Genomic DNA, 25872 nt, shown 5'->3' with positions numbered 1-25872 from the left:
ATGATGGTCGAAGACTAACACAGGTACAACCAACTTCTCTGTCAAGTATGGTGCTCTATAGAAAAACAGATATTTGGAGGATGGTGCACAACAAGCAGTATGTTTCCATTGCGCTGTGGATGCCTTGGATAAAATTATATGTTACTACAAAGAAAGAAGATGAGTGTTTGATGACTATTACAGTCCTATATATGCCAATCAATTGCAGATGATTATAATCGATCTGAGAGGCAAAGTCCATACCTGTACCCTGAACAAGGTCACTTCATTGCACTGTAACAGTTTCTCATCACGATGCAAAGGTTTCAGCCACTCACCTATCTTCCACAGTAAGTGAGGTGACAATCTATAGAGGCAATACTGCCACAGATGAAAATCCTCCACGGGCAACAGTTACCAAGATGTCAAAAAATCTCATTGATGGCCAACCTTTATGGGCACTAAACGACACTGAGGTTCTTTTTCTATTATGTCGAATGTTTATCAGCACCAGCTAAAGAAGACTATGTTTTTGGTATACAAAACCAGTTGTGCTGAAGACTGGAAACAAGGAAAATGCCCAGCAGACAGGAACATGTATTGCATGAATAACTATCAATGTCAAAACACAGCTCTTCAAATTTTTAATTTTAACATAATGTTGTCGTAGTATTACTGTTGATTGGGGTTTATTCCAGGTATCACAAGCAATCATAGACTGTGGAAGATCAGAGCTCCATACTGACAAAGCTATTCCAACAAGCACATGTAACGAAGATTGTTTGGGCAGTTATTTGACATTAAAATATTATTATCCTGACACCATCCACAAGATGAGTTCCAGCTGGCAATTCAGATATTCAGTTAAATAGTGAAACTTCCACCAATGGCAAAAAGCTACTCAGGCCTACAAAAGAAACCTACATACTAATGACAATCATAATCACTGCAGGTGGTTGATAAGAACTTCTGATCACTAACTGTTTGGAACAGCTAAATCTCACCCCTAAAGGTACAGCCGAACCAGACCAGGATGCCACTGACAAAGAAGCACAGAGAAGTACACAGAATGTTGTAAAGGATGCTGCTGTTGAATTGCCAATAGAATCTGGCCTGACCGAGGATCATCATCAATAAGTGGCTGTCATTCTAAAACAATTTTCAGATGCTTTCAAATACCAAGTCACGGCCCATGGTAAAACATGGCATCAATACTTGGGTCATCTGCCAATTAGCCAGTGCTCATACTGGATGCCATCAGTTGAACAAAGTACAATTCAAAAGGAGGTGTGGAAGGTTCTGCAAGCTGACATCATTGAACCTTCTGAAGTCCCTTGTCATCTCCTGTAGACCTTGTGAAGAAAGGACGGCACATTCTTTCTTCACTGACTTCACTGACTATTGACAACTGAACAAAATCCCAAAAAAAGATGTCTGCTGACTGCCACACATTGATGGCATCATTGATTGCTTGAAAAGAGCACAGTCTTTCCAAACTATGAACTTCCAGACAGGCTACTGGCAAATCAACATTGATGAGGCTGATAGGCAAAAGACTGCATTCAGAACTCTATAAGTTCGAAGTTCTGCAATTTTGACTATGCACACTCCAGCAACCTCTGAGCATATGATGGATGATCTGCTCTGAAACCTTAAATTGATTATGTATCTTTGCTTTCTGGATCGCAGTGTCATTTTTTCAAAGGCTATGAAGAACACCTAAGCCACCTGAAAACCGTGTTGAAGTATGTTTAGATCACAGGCTTTGACTTGAATCCAAAAAATGCTTCTTAGTCACCCAAAAATTGTTTTGGGGCATCTAGTTAATGGTAATGAAGTGTGCCATGATCCAAAGAAAAAAATAGCAATCTCGCATTTTACAACACACTGACGCATATTTGGTGTGGCATGTTTTCTTAGAATGTGCTCATCCTATTGGCAATTCATAAAGGACTTCTATACCAAGGCTCATCTCATGCAAGAATTAATGCAGGCAGACACTAGAAGGAGGTGCAAGAATGACCTTTCATCGTCCTTAAGAAGGCAGCTGCCGAGCTGAGAGTATGCGCAGCAGCAGCACCAACACCACTTGTCTGATAAACTGTAAATTAATTTAGTCTTTGTTTTTTGTTCACATGCTTCTGCAAAGAAGTGAACTGTACGTGTGTATTTTACTGTGTAGACTAGTGGTGAGAAAATTAATAGTAGCTTTCGTTTTTGTGTAAGTCTTATGAATATCCTTGTGTAGGGCGGCTTCCTAGTGAAAATTTTCCCGGCACCAGAAACTCCATCATGCCACTAAGTTTTAATTTTCTGATAGTAGAGTGCTCACAGTTTAGATCAGTGCATTCTAGTCTGAATATTTATCTCATGCACTAACTTTTTGGCAAACAGGATTTCTAATAACAGGTATCTGTAAATACATCAACTTCAATAGAGAAATTTATTTCTGTTTAATAACTTGTGGGCTCAGAGTACAGTGAGAAATCTGCACAGCAACTTTTAGTGTTACTTTATTCTCCTTTGGTAAATTTTCAAACTCTGTAGTGCCATTTGAGATCTTATATTTATTTTATACACAGTATGATAAGGCTAGGGACTGTGCTTGTTGTGAGCAGATACGAGGAGAGTTGGCTGCTCTATGTAAACAGCTGGAAGCTGCGTTGGCTACTGTCGACAAGCTTCTAACTAATGCTCAAAGTTGTGGTGATGGGGTGCCAGTGACAAGACTTGCAACACCTTTGGTGCCACTGGAATCCCCTGGTGACCCGGACGTCGCAGTGGCTTCTGATATGCAACATCTGACTGATCTTTCCTCACTCCAGAGCAGGTGGCAGACAGTGGCGGGTTCACATGTCATGGGGCAGAATGTGAAAGATGGAGCAGGCCATGCGGCTGGCTCCCTATGTCTTAGCAACAGGTATGAGGTGCTACCCAATGTTGATGATAGCTCTGAGCCAGCACGGGATGCCTCTCCTGTTGGACCAGTGGTCAATTTTCCTGCCCAGTATGGACAAGTACAAAGGGAGGGTATGCTGGTCATTGAGAGCTCCAATGTTAAGCAGGTGATGGAGCCCCCTCAGGGAGATAGGAGGCAAGGCGGGAAAGAATTACAGTGTGCATTCGGTATGTTTGCCAGGAGGTCTCATCCGTGATGTGGAGGAGGCCCTGCCAACGGCTATCGAGTGCACTGGGTGCAACTGGCTGCATGTAGTGGCAGATGTCAGCACAAATGATGCCTGCCACATGGGTTTTGAGGCCATCCTCGGCTCCTTTCGGTGGCTGGCTGAATTGGTGAAGGCAACTAGCAATGTACGCGGGGTGCAGGCTAGTTTGTCTATGTCAGGATTGATCATGGTCCTCTGGTGGAAGGTCTAAACCAGAGGCTCAGAGACCCTGTGACAGTATTGGTAGCAAATTTCTCGACCTTCGCTATCAGGTGCAGAATTGTAGGGTTGTACTTAATAGGTCAGGCGTGCACTACATGCAAGAAGTGGCTACTTGGATAGTGGAATACATGTGGTGTGCACATAGGACTTTTAGATTAGAGAACCCCTCCCTTGAGACCAAAGATGATTTGCCTGTTAAATCTGCCACAGTGACATCAGAGAATTTTGGTCCCCGCAGATCAGAGATAGAAAAGATTGATATGATTTTAATAAATTGCAGGATCATCCAAGGAAAGATCCCAGAATTAGTATCACTTACTGAAGGTTATGATGCACAGATAATATTGGGAACAGAAAGCTAGTTGAAACCAGACATCAATGACAACGAAATCCTAAGTTCAAATTGGAATGTTTATCATAAGGATAGGTTGGTCACCAATGGTGGTGGCATGCTTATTGCAGTAAAAAATATGATAAAATCTAGTGAGGTTATCACAGATTCCAAATGTGAATTAATCTGTGTGAAATTAAGTATCAATGAACAGTAAAAAATGGTGATCGGATACTTTTATAGACCACCTGGGAGAGGACCGGTAGTTGTAGAGCACTTCAGACAGAAATTTGAAAATATCATAAGTAATTTTCCTGATCATGCCAGTGTAATAGTAGGGGGTGACTTCAAATTGCCACGTAGAGATTGGGTGTTATAACATCAAAACTGGTGCTAGAGATAGGGAATCGTGTAGCATTGTTCTGGATGTCATGTCCAAAAATTACCTTGAGCAGACAGACAGAGAACCAACTCATGAGGGTAACATCTTAGACCTCCTGGCAGCAAACAGCCTGAACTTATTGAATCAGTTAACGCATAGGTAGGTATCAGTGATCATAAGGCTGTGACAGCATCTACGATGACAGGTCCTACAAGGAAAGTTAAGAAAGGTAGGAAGATATATTTGCTCAGCAAGGGTGACAGGATACAAATTTCAGAATATCTCAGCAGTCAGCATGGACGAAGACATGGAGAACAAATGGAAAAAAATTCAAAGGCATCGTTGAATATGCCCTGACAAGCATGTTCCGAGTAAGGCTTTAAGGGATGGGAAAGATCCATCATGATTTAATACCTGTGTTAGAAAAGAGCTACGCTACATAAGCAAAGAGCACTTCAGCTCAGATTCAAGAGAAGTAAAAACCTATCTGACAAAAAAAAGCTGAACAAAGTGAAAAAGAGTGTAAGGAGAGCAATGAGAGAAGCGTTCAATGATTTTTGAAGTAAGACACTGTCAATCGACCAGAGTAAAAACACTACGAGATTTTGGTCATATGTAAAATCAGTAAGTGGGTCAAAATCATGTATTCATTCTCTCAGCGACCACACCGGCACCAAAAGGGGAGGTAACAGAGAGAAGGCCAAAATACTGAATTCGGTCTTCCGAAGTTGTTTCACCATGGAAGATTGTAACACTGTGCCTCCTTTCACTCATACGAACATCAAAATGGAAGATACAGAGATAACCGATCGCAGAACTGAAAAGCAGCTACAATCGCTTAGTAGCTGAAAGGCTTCAGGACCAGATGAAATACCTACAAGATTCTATAAAGATTATGTGAAAGAACTTGCCCCCCTTCTAGCAGTAATTTATCACAGATCACTTGAGCAACAAAAGGTACTTAACGACTGGAAAAAATCGCAAGTCATTCCCCACAACTACAGACCTATATTGCTGACGTCGATCTGTTGTAGAATTATGGAACATATTTTATGCTCAAGAATTATGACTTTTTGGAAAATGAACATCTCCTCTATAAAAATCAACACAGATTCTGCAAACGGAGAACCTGCAAAACTAAGCTTGCTCTGTTCCTCCACGAGATCCACAGCGCAGTGGGCAATGGTGCACAGGTTCATGCCATGTTCCTTGATTTCAGTAAGGCATTTGGCAGCGTCCCACATTCTCGTTTAATGAAAAAAATACAAGCTTACGGAATATCAGAGCAGACCTGCGATTGGATTCAAGACTTTCTTGCAGATAGAACTCAACATGTATCCGGAGTACCACAGGGAAATGTGATAGGACCATTGCTGTTTACAATATATATAAATGATCTAGTAGAAAGCATCTGATGCTCTTTAAGGCTATTTGCAGATGATGCAGTTGCCTATACCAAAGTAGCAACACCAGAAGATAGTAAGAATTTACAGAACGATCTGCAGAGAATTGATGAATGGTGCAGGCTCTGGCAGTTAACCCTGAACGTAAATAAATATAACATATTGTGCATACATAAGAAAAGAAATCCACTACCCTACAGCGTTTGCCATAAAATATCTAGAAGTAACTATCCAGAGTGACCTTAAGTGGAATGACAATATAAAACAGATAGTGGTAAAAGCACACACTAGACTCAGATTCATTGGAAGAATCCTAAGGAAATGAAATTCATCCACGAAAGAAGTGACGTATAAGGCACTTGTTCACCTGATTCTTGAGTATTGTTCATCTATCTGGTATCCCTATCAGATAGGACTGATAGAGAAGATCCAATGGAGAGCAACACATTTTGTCACAGGATCTTTTAGCTGGTGAGAGAGTGTTACAGAGATGCTAAACGAACTCCACTGGCAGACATTACAAAAGAGGTGTTGTGCAACACAGAGATATTTACTACTGAAATTTCAGTACAGCATTTCTCAGGAGGAGTCTGACAACACATTACTTCCCTCCCCCCCCCCCCCTCCCTCCACATACATCTCGTGTATTTATCATGAGGAGAGAATTCGAGAAATTAGAGCTAACACAGAGGTTTACCAACTATCATTCTTCCCATGCACTATTCGTGAGTAGAACAGGATTGGAGGGATCAGACAGTGTTACCAAAAGTACCTTCCACCACACACTATTAGGTGGCTTACAGAGTATGATGTAGATTTAGATGTAACATCATCTGTGTTATGGTAACAATGCCAAGACAGAACTGAACACCAGCACTAGTGGTTACGGGATAGGTGCAGTTTTACTAGAAATTCAGGAAGATGATGGAAAGGTACCCTCCATGTCCAAGACGAGCAACTCTACAACCAAAATAGTGTGTCTTGCAGCTGTTTGGCCATATTTGTTTTGTAAACTATTCACTACTGTGACAAATTGCTGTTCTCTATACTGGCTGACTAGCCTGGATAATTTGTCGTGTCAGGAAATGGACACCGAGGCTTCAGGAGAATGATGTCATAGTGGTATATGAAAGCAGACCCAAACACAAAGATGCTGACTGACTTTTAAGTAATCATTTGCTGGAACACAGAAGTGTGGATGAAATCTCCATCACTGCTGTATTAAATGACACTGCTGCTGAACAGAGGGAAGATCAGCACTGCTGGAAACCACAGACATCTTGAAGAAAGAAGACCTGACCAAAGGAGAATTCCATTTGATAAACGAACTATGGTCCAATAGGGTGGAAATGGTTGCTCTTCATCTGGCTCATCTATGGCCAGCTGTCCTGAAGTAATACCATGATATTCCAACATCTGGGTTACTGAGCTTCTGGATTTTATGAAGACTAAGACAGAACAGACACAGGTACCACTGGTCATGTCCCAACCAATCTGCTACACATTTTTATTACTCTGTAATTTTGCTGTTCACTCTTTCATCCTTCTAATTTATAGAAGTCACCTGCACTTTCATCCAGTTGCTTGAGACTTTGTGCTGGGTGAGAGATTCACAATGAATCAAAACTAAGTAAGAGGCCGATGCCTTGGGGTACTGTTTGCAAAACAGAGTTGGGATTCCATCCAGATCTGGCAACTTAATTGTTCTGAACACTTTCAGTTGCTTCTCTATGCCAGGGGTGCCAATTACTGTGTTTCCATGCAGAAGTCCGTGCAACAGTCAAACAACAGTTTGTTTGTACAATCATCCTGTGTGAATGATTGATGGTAGAAGTACTTATAGCTTTGAGGATCAATCTTGTTACAGATCCATGAATTTTTACTAACTTCTGTTTGTCACCATTTGCATGTTGTTTTTGAACAGAGTGCAACAGCATCTACTTTCTCCGCATTTTCCAAATTTTGTTGTCAAACAACAGTGGGTCTTTTCCACTTACTCGCCTGATACTTCTACAGAGCATGACTTACAATCAGTTTAAACTTTGCCTGTAATTCCTCTTTGTCCATCATACTGCAACTAAATGACGTCCATTCATTGTTGAAGTGGGATGCTAACAATTGCCTATCTGCTCTTGCCAAAAAAAGAAAAAAAATACTTTGCTAACCATCTTGATGGATTTATTAACTTTAGTAACCATGATTATTGTTGTTGTTGTTGTTGTTGTTGTTGTCGTCGTCGTCTCCAGTACGAAGACTGATTTGATGCAGCTCTCCATGCCACTTTATCCTGTGCAAGCCACTTGATCTCTGAGTAACTACTGCAACCCACATCCTTCTGAATCAGCTTACTGTGTTCACCTCTTGGTCTCCCTCTGCAAAAAGACATCCCGACACTTAAATCTATACTCGGTCTTAACAAATGTCTCTTCTTCAGAAACGTTTTTCTTTCCATTGCCAGTCCACATTTTATATCCTCTCTACTTTGATCACCATCAGTTATTTTGCTGCCCAAATAGCAAAACTTTAAGTGTCTCATTTCCTGATCTAATTCCCTCAGCATCACCTGATTTAATTCAACTGCATTCCATTAGCCTCGTTTCGCTGTTGTTGATCTTATATCCTCCTTTCAGGACATTGTCCATTCCAATCAACTGCTCTTCCAAGTCCTTTGCTGTCTCTGACAGAATTACGATGTCATCGGCAACCTCAAAGTTTTTATTTCTTTTCCCTGGACTTTAATTCCTGCTCCAAATTCTTCTTTTGTTTCCTTTACTGTTTGCTCAATATACAGATTGAATAACATTGGGAATAGGATACAACCCTGTCTCACTCCCTTCTCAATCACTGCTTCCTTTTCAAGCAATTTGACTCTTATAACTGCCGTCTGGTTTCTCTAAAAATTGTAAACAGCTTCTCACTTCCTGTATTTTACCACTGACACTTTTAGGATTTGAAAGTGTGTTTTCCAGTCAACATTGTCAAAATCTGCCTTTAAGCCTACAAATGCTATAAACATAGGCTTGCCTTTGCTTAACGTATCTTCTATGAAAAGTTGTAAGGTCAGTATTACCTCTCATGTTTCTACATTTCACTGGAATCCAAACTGATCTTCCCCAAGGTTGACTTCTACCAGTTTTTCGATTCTTCTGTAAGGAACTGAAATTAGTATTTTGAACTGTGATTTATTAAGACAACATAATCACTAATCTCTGTCTCTATACTGAAGTCTCAATAAGGTCAGGCCTGTTTATAGCTACTAGGCTTCGATAGTGAGGCTGAAATGACAATGAATACATTGTTCCTATTTCAACTGGTCAAAACTTAGAATCACTATGTAAAACACCTCATTGCCAGGGGCGAATAACAAGCAGTTGGCTTGCATATGGTCCCTGGACATCTAGGACAATGACCAAGAATTCTTTAATGGCTAGCACTGGACAGCGAGATTGAGCTACAGAGACTTCAAAGGGATTTTTACACCTGTGCCAAAATTAGACCATCAGAAAAATTGCTAAAATTTTAATATGGTCTGTATTGTATCCTTCGTCCCTTGCTGGACATTGCAGAAGAAGTTAAGGAATATAACCATCCATCACAGAGACAAAAGTGCACAGACATAATCCATTTCCTCCTTGTGAAGTCCTACTTCAGTCTCAAGGCATGGACAGATGAAGGGAGCTTCTCGCTGAAGGCTCATTCGATGATCACAAAGCATCGACAGGAGGGGCTTCCTTCGATGCTCATCATAACAAAGGAATCTATATCTAGGACACTGTAGCCAGCTCCAGTGATAATTTCTGAACTATTGGACCAATGTTTCTCCATGAGGAGCAGTAACACTGCAAGCTATGCTGCAAACAGTGTGGAATAGTGGTTACCATTGCTGCCTATCATTTTGTGGTTCACCAATTGAAATTCGATCACCAGTAAATATTTGTTTTTAGTATTTATCATTTCTGGAAGGTTCTTAATATTTCTGCAGTTTGTAATGTCGGCATATACTGGAATATTCAAGGTCTCAATAAATAGCAGCACTCTACATCCAGCAGCTTCTCTGTTCTGTCTGTATATTTGGGTCCATAATATACTTGCTCTCAGTGCTAAGTGTTGTACCCCTTCTTCATATGTTTAGAAACACAGTTTGTGCTATTACCATATTAGTTAGTTTCGTAACATGAGCACCAGGGCCAGTTCAAGGCACAAGTGCCACAAGCCACTGACTGGGTTACAAGCTAAGAGGGGCACCAGATGTGTCACAACTATTTCTATACAGGACACATCACAATTAGTAGTAACCGCTTGTGGCACCAAGATGAGAGGGAAGCCAGGGGCACTCCAGTGCAAGACTTGTATACAGTACGTATTACGATCAGCAGTGAAAACTAACATTGGTGAAGGTGTATGCAGGAAAAGGGGGGAAGGAGAGAGTCCATATGAAAAATCGTTTGTGCAGAAATATGTTCTCATATCAACCCTGCTTAGTATAAGACAGTAGTTATTACTGATATTATTATGCACATGTTCCCATGGCTTTATTTTACTGAAATTCTCAATAACGTCACTGATATCTACTTCACTTGAAACTTTTCTCTCAATTGAAAAATGGACTGATTGGCTAGTCATTCTTCATTCATCATAGAATGAAGATAATTTTTTGTCAGTTTCAGTTTAGAAAAACCTCTCCCACATGATGTGTCAGAGAGAGGAATGGTCAAAAAACATTGGATATAAGTGATGTAAAGGCTAATGATTTCAAGAAGCCCGATTCAATTATAAATTAAGGACTTCTTGGTTTCTCCATCTAGCAGTGACATCCTCACTCTTTATTGGTTGCACACAGATGCCAACAATACTTTTCTACTTCTTGCAACACCTTGTCCTTATCAGGCTCATTATAAATTTCTAACAGATTCTCCAGTGCTACAGCCAGTGCATCTTCAAAAGCTTCAACCACAAACTTCGTTTCAACAATTTGGAAAATTTTTGCGATTTCCTTAATGGTCACATATTGTTGTGATAATTCTTCTATAAATTGTTCTATACAGTCAAACACTGTTTGGAAATCTAATTATTGAGTCAATAACTCCGATTCATGAGTTAGTTCAGACCACATTTTTTTTTTATTTACCCTCCTTCCTCCTCGTCGGTGAATCTTAATGACCTTATCATTGCATTTTTTAGTGCCAAAACTAGCAGTATTATCTATAACTACAGTTTGTTCCATCCCTAAAATCCCATTCAGAATGTTTATTTGGCAACTCCTTTATTCAAAGTCATTTTTGGAGACTATAGATATTGTTGGAGTGAATTTACTTCCTCCAGTATTATTTGCAACAAGTAGCTGTAGGTCAAAAACGCAAAATCACGTATAGCTGGAAGAAACAAGCTTGCTGCATATCTTGTATCAAGGTTTGCCTTGAATGGATCTTGCATTACCTTCCTGAGTGCTCATAACTGTTTCCACATTTTCTTTTATGGCTAAATGAATTGTGACAAGCAATCCACCAGGTAACACATATATATAGAAGACAGGAAGAACAAATATAAGCTCCCTACAGTTCCAAAAAAGGTCTCACTATAGGGAAACTATGCTAATGTATGAACTCCAAAAGATCTAAGGAATGTTTAGCACTGGGACTGAAAAGAGCTTTTGGACTGACTACTTGAATTTTTTGTTTAACATCTCCAATTACACCTTACACCGATACGGTATTGTCACAACATTATCCCGTGCACAATGCAATATACAGCCCATATTTTTCCACCTGCTTTTTAATATCTTGTGACATGCCTTCTACAGTCTTCCCCAATATAAACAACACCTAAGAAGGATTCTTGAACTTCCACAATGTTGCTTTCCTTATGGATGCATCTAATTATTTGACTCACTTGGTCAGTTCTGTTTTGATTGGGAGTCCTGTAAAAAATATTCCATAATATTTAGCCTTTTTTATATCAGCAATAATTTCTTCCTTAACATGTTCACCCAAAATAAAAATTAATTCATTTTGTACCCCTTTTGACAAATGGGAACATACTCTCTTTGACCCACCAAGGGACTCATCAAGTTTGAAACAATGTTCTTTCAACACTGGATCACATTTCCTTATCGACTGGAATAACAGTAATACATTTCCTCTGCTTTCCAATTAATCCTGTTCACAATGACTGTGGAAAGCAAGGATTGGTTGGGCTAAAAATATTTAAAAGACGATATCAAATGTGTATCAGTTTCTCAGTCTCATGATTAACAATCTCTTAATCTTCTTTGTTAATGCTTTTATTAAGTTTCAAACCCACGAAAAGCGTTTTCCATTTTTTTTTTAATTTGAGAGACATTCAGGCAATGATTCACACTTTGATATCTTTGGATTCAGTGTCCACCACCGACAGAAGCAAGAAAATAAATTTATTTTTGTTTGTAAGTACTGATCAATGTGCAGTATCGTTGGATGAAGACGAGTCAAAGTTAGACGCATGAAAAATATGTTCATTCTCAGTCATTTTCTCACATTACGATCTCCTTCATTCTTCTTTCAGTGTCATTTACATAAAAATCATTATTAAAATCACATACAGTAGTTTTTTTAATGAACACACCACTATTTGATTGTTTCATTGTTTATTTGAGTACAACCCAGGTGTTGGCCTGCATCACACTAATCTTTATGTAGTTATAATCACTGCATTTAATGGGTGCAACCTGTCCACTCAATGCTGGCTTTGGCACAAAACATAAATAATAGATCCTAACACCACGGAAATTATGTGATGGTTTCTTTTGTGAAAGGAACAATATATCTATTAAGGAACAGCAAGAAGGGCTACTGATTTGAACCTTATTTTTGTAAAATTATAGCATGTCACTTGTTAGGAGATCAGATGAGGATAGCAGCTGCTGTGAAACTTCCCTTTAGCTTCCTTGTGAAACTCTTGGAGGAATACCCATCAGAATAGGGAAAACCCAAACGGTCCACTCATGCAGGCACTCTAGAATACCTCAAGTTTTATGTTAACTTCATTTCATTCATCATAAAGCACAATTAGAAATACTATGTAAGTAATGTAATTTTGATATGATTATAATAGAGGGAAACATTCCACGTAGGAAAAATATATCTAAAAACAAAGATGATGTGACTTACCAAATGAAAGTGCTGGCAGGTTGACAGACACACAATGTCTGTCGACCTGCCAGCACTTTCATTTGGTAAGTCACATCATCTTTGTTTTTAGATATAATGTAATTTTGACTTTGATTTCTGTTGCGGTGTATTAAGTAAGTTTAAACGGTAATTGTATTGGTGTATAAGAGCCCAAGAAGTAATTACCTACATTTCTAATTAGTATTATCTCACATTTTTTTTTAGTACACACTGTCAGAATCAGAAATGAAGTTCTATAATCCATTTTAAAGGATCTGATTTATGTCTTTAAAGTACATTGCAGGACACTTCACTTGTTGTCAAGCAACATATGTTAAAGACACAAAATCAAATACTTAAAAATGGCATACAGGCTAAATCCTGGGTTGTACTTCAATAAACAATAAAACAGTCAAATGGCACTGTGTTCCTTTAAAAAAATATTGTGTGACTGTTGCTCAGCAACACCAAAAATTGTTCACATACAGTAGGTTTTCCACCTGTGTTTGTAGTCTCAAAAGCAGTAACTATCTGTACACTGGAGCCAGATTCAAGAGTTTGGTTATTCTTTCCTTTAGATCTTATTTTCTCAAGTGGAAAGGTATTTCGATAATCATCCAGTGAGTGATTTGGACTCATCAGTCTTCACTTTTCTTAGCTTCCTGTTCCAGTAGCTACGTTGGTGAACTCTTTTCATTAACAAAAATGACTGGCAATATTATTTTGGTGACAGACATGGCCTACATGTTCCTCTGTATCCTGCAGCTTCATAGTAGATAGGTACAATTATGATAATACATGTATGGTCATTTTCAATGAATGTTGTGTATAGCATTTATATTGTGGCTGACAAAGTCAATTTTTTCTGTGGATAAAAATCTTTTTTTTTATTTTAATATTTGATAAATCATTATTTGTTTATGAAACATCATATTCTGCAACTTTAAGCCGATTTTGATATTACATCAAAGTATTATTTGCTGTAAAACAATGTAAAGAACGAATCTTTGTTTGTGTACAGTATTATATAACTTCATTTCTTATCCTGATAGTGTGTACTAAAACATTTTGAGATAATACTAATTAGAAATGTAGGTAATTACTTCTGGGGCCCTTCTACACTACTATAATCACCATTTAAACTTACATCAGACACCACAACAGAAATCAAAGGCAAAATTACATTACTTACAGAGTATTTCTAATTGGGCTTCATGAAGAATGAAATGAAGTTAACATAAAACTCAAGGCATTCTAGAGTGCCTGCATGAGTAAACTGTTTGGGTTTTCCGTATTCTGACGGGTATTCCTCCAACAGTTTCGCAAGGAAGCTAAAGGGAAGTTTCACAGCAGCTGCTGTCTTCATCTAATCTCCTAACAAGTTACATGTTATAATTTTACAAAAATAAGGTTCAAATGAATAGCCCTTCTTGCTGTTCCTTAATAGATATATTGTTCCTTTCACAAAAGAAACCATCACATAATTTCCCTGTTGTTAGGATCTACTATTTATGTTTTGTGCCAAAGCCAGCATTGAGTGGGCAGGTTGCACCCCTTCAACGCAATGATTATAACTGCATAAAGATTAGTGTTATATTGAGTTTGTTCAACAGGAAAAAGTTACAAAATGTGTTTCTATGGTTAATTCAGTTGTCTTGATCTTAATGTCTACAATTGGTGAAAACCATCTATCTGTTTTATTCTATTTCATCTCAGTGGGTTTTTCATATAATAAACTATATAGTAATTACATATAACCTTTGAAAAAGAAATTTTTAGAATGTAATAGTTTAGTTAAAAAATTAATAAATCACTGGTAAGTTCTTCACTGTACTTACGTGCATATTTTTAGACTGTACTTACAGTACCACCTCTGTACACAGCATAGGCATCAGAAAATGTTTCATGTAGAATAATTGTATCTAGCATGCAACTCATTATCTTTCTACAGTTTTTAAGTTTAATGCAATTGTAAAAATTTTGAACACACCCATTGACATTTGCCATGGCCTGATAACAGGTAAGGAAGTACTTATGTTTATACTGGATGCATATAAGATCTCAATTTCCCTACTGCCCCTTATTTACAGAACATATTTTGGCCTTGTTTGGAATTTGATTAAAACTGGTATGGTCGTGGGGGGACGGTTGGAGGGGGGAGGAGGAGAGGGCACCAGCTTCCGAATCTTGAGGATCTTGAGATCTGGAAGCCCCCCTGCCTACAAACAGAGGTTTGCAGTGGATTGTCCACATCCCCTCTTGCCCCCTCCTCCCCCTCAGTCCAACAATGCAGCTAGACCACATTTCCCTTTGATCGGAAGAGATGTACAACTTATGAAATACACTATCATATGTGTAACCATTTTTTAAATATTATTATTATTATTATTATTATTTGTAATAGTAGTAGTATCGTCATCATCATTTTATAATTAAGCTAGAACTACTGTATTTACATTAACAGCGTCATCATCAGAATGGAAAGTAACACTGTGTGTGTCTAATGGAAGTATAGAATAACCACTGCTTTCAAATAACACCCACAAATGAGAAAGCACACACATGCCTGGAAACAGAGGCTTCATGTGCGTATTTGCATGTGCACATGCACATTTGTGTCTTTTGTTTGCTTTTAGTAGTATTTTTCACTGTGCCTCTCTGCAACTCAACGCCTCCTCTATGCGGTGAGTAGTAAATTAATCCTTTCATATTAATGTTATTTGATCATAAAAATCTCCTCAGTGACCAGGAGCGGAACACCATCTACTGTGACTGAACCATTCATGGACAAACTAATAACTGATGGACACAGATCACCATCCAATGAAGTAAGAACTGCATGAAATGTGACCTTGGTCAGACTGTGTTGTATAAAATGACAACCATCTGAATGAATTTCCAAAAATTTCTGGGTTGGGTGGATATCAAAAACATTAACTGCTGAGCTCAAAAGAAATTGTGCTCAGCTGACTTGGGAATTTTTCAACCATTATACATTAGAGAGCATAGATATCCTGAAACCCATTGTGATGGGGGATGAACCCTGGGTGGCCCATTAAATACTAAAAGTAAGAAGTAAATCAACTCAGGCATATTCCAAATGGGTAAACAACAACAATAATAAAAACAAATAGAAAATAGAAGATAAAAATTGACAGTTCAAGAAGTAATTCATGTGGACTTTCTTTTGACCATAGACATGCAATTTGGCTGACCACCATTTATATTCTAAGTTAACCTAAAAGTGTCAGCAGAGTGTTTAAGACCCTCATGTTTCATGGGACTATTCGAAATAAGATCTGAGAATGGCTGTCAAATTAGTTAGTTTTTTTTTTTTAATGAACATGCTGAGACACACACTACAAAAAAATTGAGCTTTTCAGCAGTTTTTGTTGTGATATTTTGAACTATTCTGCCACAGCAACAAGTGACTTCTATCTTTCCACCATTTAGGAATAGTACGTGGGCAAGAAATTTTTCTTGACAGACCAGGTGCAGAGTGCTGTGCATGATAATCTACAGAGTTTGCAGCAGGGGTGTGTGCCACAGCATTCAAAAGTTAGTAAACTGCCTCACCAAGTGCTTGGAGTTTATTGATGATGACATTAAAAAATAGTTGTATATGTGCAGAACAAGTTGTGCAAGTTTCACGAATAAATATGGATGTGTCTTAACATTTGGAATCACATTGTAGAAAACTTTTTTTTTTTTTTTTGCAGCACCTACACCTTCTCCTACATAAGATCCAATGATGTAGTAGGTAATAAGCTCTAATTGATACTAAATATGAACACAATCCCAGATATTGTTGAAAAAAAACTATAATGGATGTGGTGAGTGAGAGCCCGTATGAGGTATCCTTCATTGCTCATTGTCATGTGGAGTATAAATGCACTTGTCATCCATACAAGCAACTTTCTTTGTGCATCCCATAAATTATAAAAAAGCAGAATTTTCCACAGATTCTCTGCACTCTTATTATCTGTTTTATTATCTATTGTCCATTCCATTCTTTGATAGATTAGCGTAATAGTTCAGTTTCTTACATATGGTCATCTGATTACTCCTTTGCACTCAGCCAAATTGTAGTGATTATACAATATAGGTTAGTTTAATGTACAACATTAACGTGTTACAAACCAAGAAAAATTAATTCTGGGATACATGAAAATGTTAGAAAGGACAATCATTCTTTCTGCGGAGCCAGAAGAGTTCCACAACATACACGAAAAAACTGTCCAATTTTTTTGTGTCTTATGTCTTCTCTTTTTATCATTACATATGATTTTCCTTTGACATCAGTTCCAGAATATAATTTTTCTCCAACTTCTGCTCCACAGTGTAGCTATCTTTGTAAGAAAAGAAGTAGAGTAAAGATGTGGAACAAAAACTCTTCAGTATTATTACTCCAGAATGAAGTATAGTTGTGTATATTAGGCAAGACTGCTACACACCAAACAGAAGTAGTGCTAAGCCTTTAATATGAACACAGAAAAGAGCAGTAACTTGATACACAGTTGTGGAAAAATTATAGTAAAAAATGGTTCAAATGGCTCTGAGCACTATGGGACTCAACTGCTGAGGTCATTAGTCCCCTAGAACTTAGAACTAGTTAAACCTAACTAACCTAAGGACATCACAAACATCCATGCCCGAGGCAGGATTCGAACCTGCGACCGTAGCGGTCTTGTGGTTCCAGACTGCAGCGCCTTTAACCGCACGGCCACTTCGGCCGGCAAAATTATAGTAAGTTAGTGTCATTTTCTAAATGCCTTTTTACAGCTCTTCATCTCTATTGACTGAGTACTGATCCATCCATATACTTTTAGTTTGATTTGCAAAACTTCACAATTATTTAAGCTTCTTAAAACACAGTTTTGGTGTCGATTTTGCCGCAATTTTTTAGACACCATGATAAAACATTACCTGGATCGTGTCAAAACATAACAAAAATTCTTACTTCGCAAGGAATCATTCAAATGGAATTAAATTACATATCTGCAATACAGTATTAGTGAAATGAAAATGGTTTCATGGAATATTGTTTCAAGCAGTTTAGCAATAAAAGCTGCTCAAAACCACATGCAGAAAATTTAATCAAGGCTTATCAAACTGACATTCACAAAAACAGATACACTACTGACAATATATTAGTAACCAAAACAATAAATGAAGAAGTATGAAATGCAAACAAAAAAAATACATTACTTGTTCATCAATTTTATGAAAGCTTTTGACTCCATGCACAGTCAAAGCCTTGGGAATGTAATGAAGGACTTGGCATTTCCAACTAAATTTAGAAATCTTTGTAAAACGGTAACTACAACCCCATAAAACAAGTCTACATCAGTCAATACAAATTATTATGGGATAGAAGATAAGTGCAATATTCCTTGACAACCAAAGTATGAAAATCCTATTGGAAGTAGAGAATTGGCCCAATCTACTTCATGACACAAATCAAACTCAAGGACTTTATACTGTTGAGAAGCCTTATACTCAGCTTATCAGCTGGTCTGTCATATAGGTTCTGCAATTAGTGTTGTAAAAGTGAGGAAGTGTTCACAATTATAACATACTCACTATACATAGATTACATAATACAGTGCAAAATGTACATTTTAAATATAAAAAATGTGATAGATAGGAGAAAACTGTAATAATAGTAGCAGTACCATTTTAAGAAAAATCTTGCAAATTCTTTACTCCAAAGCACTACGGAGTTAAGGTGAAGAAGAATGCAAAATGATGTTATGTGGTTCCAGAACCAATGTCAAAGAGAAAACTTGATGAATCCTGAGGCACAATGTGTGAAGCTTGCACTTTGCCCAACCAGACAATAAAAGGGCACTGACTGGTAACAGAAATTGTTTATTCTCTATGAGAAGTAATTCTTCACAAAAACATTCAAAACAACCATAATGTAATTCATGATTTATACTGCCTGTCACTGTTGGTGTCATCGTGCACTGCGTGAACTCATTGCTGCCGGTGCCTGTGTCGGATTCCTATCCTGTGCACCTGCTGCCTCCCCCACCCACTGCCACCATCCGTGCCATCAGCCACCCTTTCTCATCCCTTACTGCCTCCTCCTCCCCTCGCCCATTCCACCTGACACAACACCTCTGCCGCACTCAGGTTTCGAAACTGTATTAGTCAGCACAACATACCTATGCAGGTATGTATTTGTAGGGCAATGAGGGGAGGGAGGAGGAGGGTGGAAGAGAGGGAGGGGGCTTTAGCTCAAAAAAGGACTCATCCAAGTGCTAGCAAGTTTTCTACTATCCAGCAAGTTGTTACTTTTGCTCCTAAATTATTTAAAATTTATTGAATATTCCTGTGGTTCTTGGAGGAATAGACATATAGGATGGAACAAATAGAAGTGACCCAGCTGAGTGGATAAAATTTCATCTGAATGTATGCTTTGATCTACACTGGTTCATTGTGTAGTGTGGGCTGTGTCAGTGTGAGTGGGGCAGTGCAGAGTTGTTAGCAGAGGTCAGTCTGGTCACGGCACGAGCTGGCCACACAGTTTATCTGATCTGTTGGTGTGCAATTACTTTGTATGGGGACAGCACAAGTGTAAGGTGAATCACAACCACCCTCATAATCTTCAAGAATATTTCACACGAGACTGCAGCAATTCCAGCAGTTCAGTTTCAATCTGCCTTCAGCAACTTGCTGACCAGGGCCCAAAAGTGCCAAGAGATGAGTGGTGGTCACTTTCAACATCTCCTATAGTCAGATTAGTACTGTATTTCATTTCCTCTGCTGCCTTTTTTTACCCTGGGACTCCGTTCTCCAGGCCATTTTTATTTGCCCCATCCTGTATTAAGAACTTGAAAACAAAGTATTAATATTCCACAATAATATTTATTTAATAGTTCATTATGAACTTAGGCCATTGTCAGATAACCGATGTTGTGTGGACTATCTGTTTAGTATTAAGTTATCTGATGATGGCCTAAGAAGCTGAAAGCCAGTTCATGATGAACTATTAAATAAATATTATTGTGGAACAACAGTACTTTGTATTCAAGTTATTACTTGTTTAAAATTGTTAGTTGGAGATATTTATAATACTTAATACTAATTCTCTCCAGTCACACAGAAAATACCTAATTAGTAAACACTACATTTAACATTATTACTGCAGCTGTTTCACCAGACCAGTGGAAACATAGGTAAATAACATTTGGTGAAACTTGAATATTTTCGGTGAGAAGTTGCCTATGTTTGAATAATATAGAAGCAGCAATAATAATTGCACTCTTTGATAATGTCATCTAAAATAAATACAGAAAAACAGCATAAATGGTCAAGGAAAGTATACTCACATTGATCTGGTTCTTTGTTGCAATTATCGTTATCTCATCCTCTGGATTCAAATGGGAAATTCGTTTTCTCCATTGGGTATCACCACTCTTCTGAAGTGCAGCTAACCTAAAAAGAAATCGCTTATTTAGTAGTGACCACTGGCACTGTAGGTAACTTTTATACCACTTAAAGCATCAAAACTGCTACCAATACACACTAGCTCTTTAATAATGGTTTGGGGATCTCCGTCCACCTAACCTTCGTAACATCTTAGTTCATCCCTATGAAATCCCCAAACCACCTTCCCTACCCTCTGGCTCCTACCCTTGTAACCGCCCCCGGTGTAAAACCTGTCCCATGCACCCTCCCACCACCACCTACTCCAGTCCTGTAACCCGGAAGGTGTACACGATCAAAGGCAGAGCCACGTGTGAAAGCACCCATGTGATCTACCAACTGACCTGCCTACACTGTGACGCATTCTATGTGGGAATGACCAGCAACAAACTGTCCATTCGCATGACTGGACACAGGCAGACAGTGTTTGTTGGTAATGAGGATCACCCTGTGGCTAAACATGTCTTGGTGCACGGCCAGCACATCTTGGCACAGTGTTACACCGTCCGGGTTATCTGGATACTTCCCACTAACACCAACCTATCCGAACTCCGGAGATGGGAACTTGCTCTTCAATACATCCTCTCTTCCCGTTACCCACCAGGCCTCAATCTCCGCTAATTTCAAGTTGCCGCCACTCATACCTCACCTGTCATTCAACATCTTTGCCTCTGCACTTCCGCCTCGACTGACATCTCTGCCCAAACTCTTTGTCTTTGAATATGTCTGCTTGTGTCTGGATGTGTGTGGATGGATATGTGTGTGCGCGCGAGTGTATACCCGTCCTTTTTTCCCCCTAAGGTAAGTCTTTCCGCTCCCGGGATTGGAATGACTCCTTACCCTCTCCCTTAAAACCCACATCCTGTCGTCTTTCCCTCTCCTTCCCTCTTTCCTGATGAGGCAACAGTTTGTTGCGAAAGCTTGAATTTTGTGTGTATGTTTGTGTGTCTGTCGACCTGCCAGCACTTTCATTTGGTAAGTCACATCATCTTTGTTTTTAGATATATTTTTCCTACATGGAAAGTTTCCCTATACCTTAGGGGGAAAAAAGGACGGGTAAGGTAAGTCTTTCCGCTCCCGGAATTGGAATGACTCCTTACCCTCTCCCGTAAAACCCACATCCTTTCGTCTTTCCCTCTCCTTCCCTCTTTCCTGATGAGGCAACAGTTTGTTGCGAAAGCTTGTATTTTGTGTGTATGTTTGTGTGTCTATCGACCTGCCAGCACTTTCGTTCGGTAAGTCACATCATCTGTGTTTTTATATATATATATATATGTGTATGTGTGTGTGTGTGTGTGTGTGTGTGTGTGTGTGTGTGTGTGTGTGTGTGTGTGCTGAAGGCATTTCACGTCACTACAGTCTTCCAATTTCACAATGTTGAAATCCAAATTACTCTAATTCCAACTCCTGAACTTGCACTGATGTAGAATCTAGGATATCATTATGGTATAATGATAATGTCATCAATTGCATTCACTTTATATGTTTTTGCAGCATAAAATCTGAACTCAAAGTATCTGTTACCTATGCTCCCTAGTCAGTAGCAATTGTTTTAAGCAATAAGAGGGCTCTAAAATTTATAGTGACTGTTCATTTAGGCTTAATTTAAGGTTTATGGGATAGGTGTTTCACAAAGAGCAGTCCGTATAATACATCTAAGACACTCGACATGAAAGATCTACACACACTGACAACACCAAGGAGTAGTTGTGCGACAAACAAAAGTTGTTAGATGAGTTTCTACATCTGAAAGAAGACGTCTATTCAAATATCGTGCCAATCGCATAATAACGGCGCTAGTAATGCCACTGTGCGCATGCAAATCAGGTTTGCATTAAAAATGTGCTGTAATCGTCATGAGTGATTGCTACTTTTCAGATTGGATATGGTGAATTGATGTTAGTCAAGAATGCTCTTAAGATGACAAAGATGTTATCAGAAACACCTCAATGAGTTTGAAAAAGCTGGCTGTACATTCTGCAGTACTGCAGAAATGCTGGCAGCAGCAGTGGTGAGAATGTGCAGCCACAAGAAGACTGGGCTCTGAACAGACATGTGGCCCTACCGAGAGAGAAGAGCATCATGTTCAGCATCTGGCCCTGCCACTTCATACTGTAACTGCAGCAGCAATGTGAGCAGCAGTTAGTCCCAGAGTGACACAACGAACTGTTAAAAATTGGTTACTTCGAGAACACCTACGAGCCAGATGCCCTGTACCGCACATTCCACGGACCTCAAAACACTGCCATTCGAGACTTCAGTTGTGTCGAATGAGAGCTCATTGGAAGGCAGGGTGGTGTCTGTTGTGTTTTCTGATGAGAGCTGTTTCTGCCTCTGTGTCTGTGACAGCCACGTGTTAGAAATAAATCAGTTGACGGACTGCAACCATCCCATCTGTATGCTGGACACACTGGCCCTACACCTGGAGTTGCGGTGTGGGGTGCAATTTTGTATGGCAGCAGGAATATTGTCGTGATTATCCCACACACCCTGACCAAAAAACTGTGCATCAGTCTGGTGATTCAACCTGTCGTGCTGCCATTTATGAACAGCATTCCAGGTGGTGTTTTCCAAGAGGATAACTCTTACGAACACACTTCTGTTGTAACCCAACACGTTCTACACGGTGTCGACATGTTGCCTCGGCCTGTTTGGTCACCAGATCTGTCACCAACCGGCACATCTGGGACATCTTTGGACAACAACTCCAGCATCACCCACAACCGGCATTAACCGTCCCTGTATTGACCGACCAAGTGCAACAGGCAAGGGACTCCATCCCACAACTTGACTTCTGGCACCTGTACGATGCAATGCATGCACATTTCCGTGCTCGCATTCAATATTCTTGCAGTTACACTGACTATTAATGTACCAGCATTTGACAGTTGCAATTCCTTTTCTCACACTCACATTAACTTGTAAATTTGCAATGTTAATCACTTAAATATGTTACCTGCATGAATACATTCCCGAAACTACATTATTCTACACTAATCTTTTTGGTCGTACAATTTTTTTTTTTTTTTTTCCGTCAGTGTATATATGCTGCAAACCACTGAAGGGCATGGCAGATGATACGTGGCAATGAATGACATTTGAGGGTTCCTTCCCATCCTAAATGTGTATGGAGCACAGGAAGAACGACAGGTTAAATGTTGCTGTGAGAACTGTAGTTAGTCTTAATTTAGTCTTCACAGTCCCTATAAAAGCAATACATAGATGACTGAATAGATCTCTATTTTTTTATTTAATTTTCGTCGTGAGATTCTGTAAGTAGACTTTTGCAGGAAAATTTGGGTCATCTCCAAGTTTCTGCCAGTTACTTTACAGTGACTGTATACCATGAGAATTACATTTAAGGAGGGTGCAAGCATTAAAGAGGTAACACTTGCTGCTGGATATTTTGCAGTAAGGCATGCTGAGTTTGTATGGTTATATTAATGTGAGTAGTGGCTTTTTGAACCAAGTCTCAGGTTTTTAGTTGTTTGTGAGTGACTGTGAAGAATTCATTACAACCACAAAAATATGAATCTGAAGCAGAAGGTCCAGCTGCAAATGTTGTAGCAAGTGCACTATACAGTTTTACATGTTTACATTTTCATCGACATGCATGCCTAGATGTTTTTCTGACCCATTTATTGCGTCTTGTTGGTATACTAGCTTAATAGGAGGTGGCATATTTTTGACAATATAAAATTGGACGAGATGGATCTCCCCCCCCCCTCCCTCCCCAGGTTAAAGGTGTCCCACTTGTGCAAAAAAACCAATGAGAAAGTTGCCAAAGTTTTCATATACAATTTTCCCTGTTATCAGCTGCACACCTTATTGAACCACGTGGGACTCCCATCGTAACTCCTCCCCACGCATGTGATTGCGTCCCTCACTGTATTACTCCAACAGCCTGCAAAAATGATGCGCCCTGCTTTACCGAGAAACTCTCAATCCAGCCGAAAACTTCCTTTTCTACCATTTTTGGCGCATTTTTGTTTTTTTTCGAAGTGATGGTGTGAGCAGTGACGGGCGCACCTGTCGGCGATGGAGGCGCCGGACAAGTGGTGCAGGTCGGCGGCCATGGGCTGCGTGCTGCTGCGCTGCAGGCCGGTGGGGGCGGCTGGGGGGGCGGGCGGCGTGGCCGGCGCCTGCTGGACGCACGGCTGGCTGCGGCTCTTGGCCAGCGCCGGGCCCGCGGGCGGCAGCTGCTCCCCGGCCGGCTGGCTCGACGAGCCCGACCTGCGCACCGGCCACGAAACGTGAATGACACACCGAGTGTGCAAGTTACAGTTCTTACGCTACTGCAGTTACGCACCATCAAAGATAAAATCAGTTTACAACACCTGCTTACACTGATTGCATTACTGCACTAGTCAGATTTTATGTAACAAGTTATTTGTTGTTAATAATCCTTTCCATAAATATTACAAAAATATGCGGACAAGAAAAAAACAGTTCCCGGATTTTCCGGTTTTAAAATACCGTACACTTTTTCTCGGATGAAAATACACTATACCTTGCGTGAAAGTACATTTTTTTTTCCTTGTTAAGTGACATGCACAAGGGTGATTCAAATGAGAACCTTTAAAGTACCATAAAACTTGGAAAAATTGTGTGATTGAGTTGGTGGGTGGCAGTAGTCTTCCATGAGGTTCAGAAAGTGACCGATAGGTGGCAGGGTGATGCTACAACGCAGGACAACATGGCTGCCCCGCTGTCAACAAGCACAGCGATTGAGCAACGATCTGTGATGCGTTTTTTTGTGTAGTGAATGTGTCACATCAATCGGAATTCATCCCAGAATGACGGCGCACTGCATTGATACGTGTTTGTCGTTGCAGCAAGTATCAAGTGGTGTAGGAAGTTTAAAAGCGTTGTAACTTCTGTGAAGCATCCCCCACGACCGGGGCAGGCTCATCGACCGTGGCTGACGAGAATATTCCGGAAGTGGAGGAGCTTGTAAAGGAGAATAGACGCGTAACTCTTTACGAAGCAGCCATACGTTTGAAGATTATAACCTGTTCAGAGCAAAACGTTGTTCAGAATGTACAGCGCTTCAGTAATGGGTCTGCAAGATGGATGCCACATCACTCGACTGCCGAACTGAAATACCATCATGTCGATGGCTGCGAAGAACTTCTGCATCATTTCCATGTCGAAAGTGACGCGTTTCTGGGAAAAATTGTTACAGGCGGTGGAACTTAAGCCCACAGCCACCATCAGAAAAAAAGGACAATCGAGGTACGACACCACAGCTCATCGCCGGCACTCGACCGTCTGCTGGAAAAGTCCCGTTAGTTCTCTTCTGAGATGTGAATAGAGTGATTTTGGAGCATTACAAGGCTAAGGGAGTGAAAATAGCCAGGACTTCTGATTCAAACGTGCTGGAAAGTTAACTGCAGGAGTAAATGACAAGAACTTCTGACTTTGAGAGTATTGCAACAGCATGACAACGCCTGACTGCAAACAGCCCATAAGACAGTTGAGACTATTCAGGAAATTAAATCTGAATGTTTGGTACATCCTCCTTACTCACTCTGGTACATCGTCCTAACTCACTAGACCTTGCTCCTAGTGATGTTCATTTGTTCGGCATACTCAAACGTGCAGCGGGAGGCAGGCATTTCAGAAGCAATGGAGAGGTGGAAACAGTGCTGTGAGACTGCCTACACACACAATCAAAAGAATTCTTTCATCATGGTATCTATGCACTTCTGAAGTGGTGGAATACGTATATTCAACTTCAGGGAGGCTATGTTGAAAAATGGCATGTCAACTTTATGTTCATTGCTACAATTAAAAACATTATAGCACT

At 39.6% G+C, this 25872-nt stretch overlaps 1 protein-coding gene across 2 annotated transcripts in view; it reads right to left on the bottom strand.

The window, feature by feature from the left end:
• The window catches only part of LOC126251867 (supervillin), a 695256-nt gene that overhangs the window by 204244 nt on the left and 465140 nt on the right, over positions 1-25872 (bottom strand). For both annotated transcript variants that reach the window (XM_049952554.1, XM_049952555.1), the window contains 2 exons: positions 24093-24296; positions 19967-20072 (listed from right to left, as the gene is read on the bottom strand). In XM_049952554.1, the coding sequence (XP_049808511.1) occupies positions 19967-20072; positions 24093-24296 (310 nt within the window). The remainder of the gene's footprint in view (positions 1-19966; positions 20073-24092; positions 24297-25872) is intronic.

Source organism: Schistocerca nitens, chromosome 4 (genome assembly GCF_023898315.1).
Source record: "Schistocerca nitens isolate TAMUIC-IGC-003100 chromosome 4, iqSchNite1.1, whole genome shotgun sequence".
Lineage (NCBI taxonomy): Eukaryota > Metazoa > Arthropoda > Insecta > Orthoptera > Acrididae > Schistocerca > Schistocerca nitens.
The sequence above is the reverse complement of the archived record's forward strand: the minus strand, read 5'-3'. Positions and strand labels throughout refer to the sequence as shown.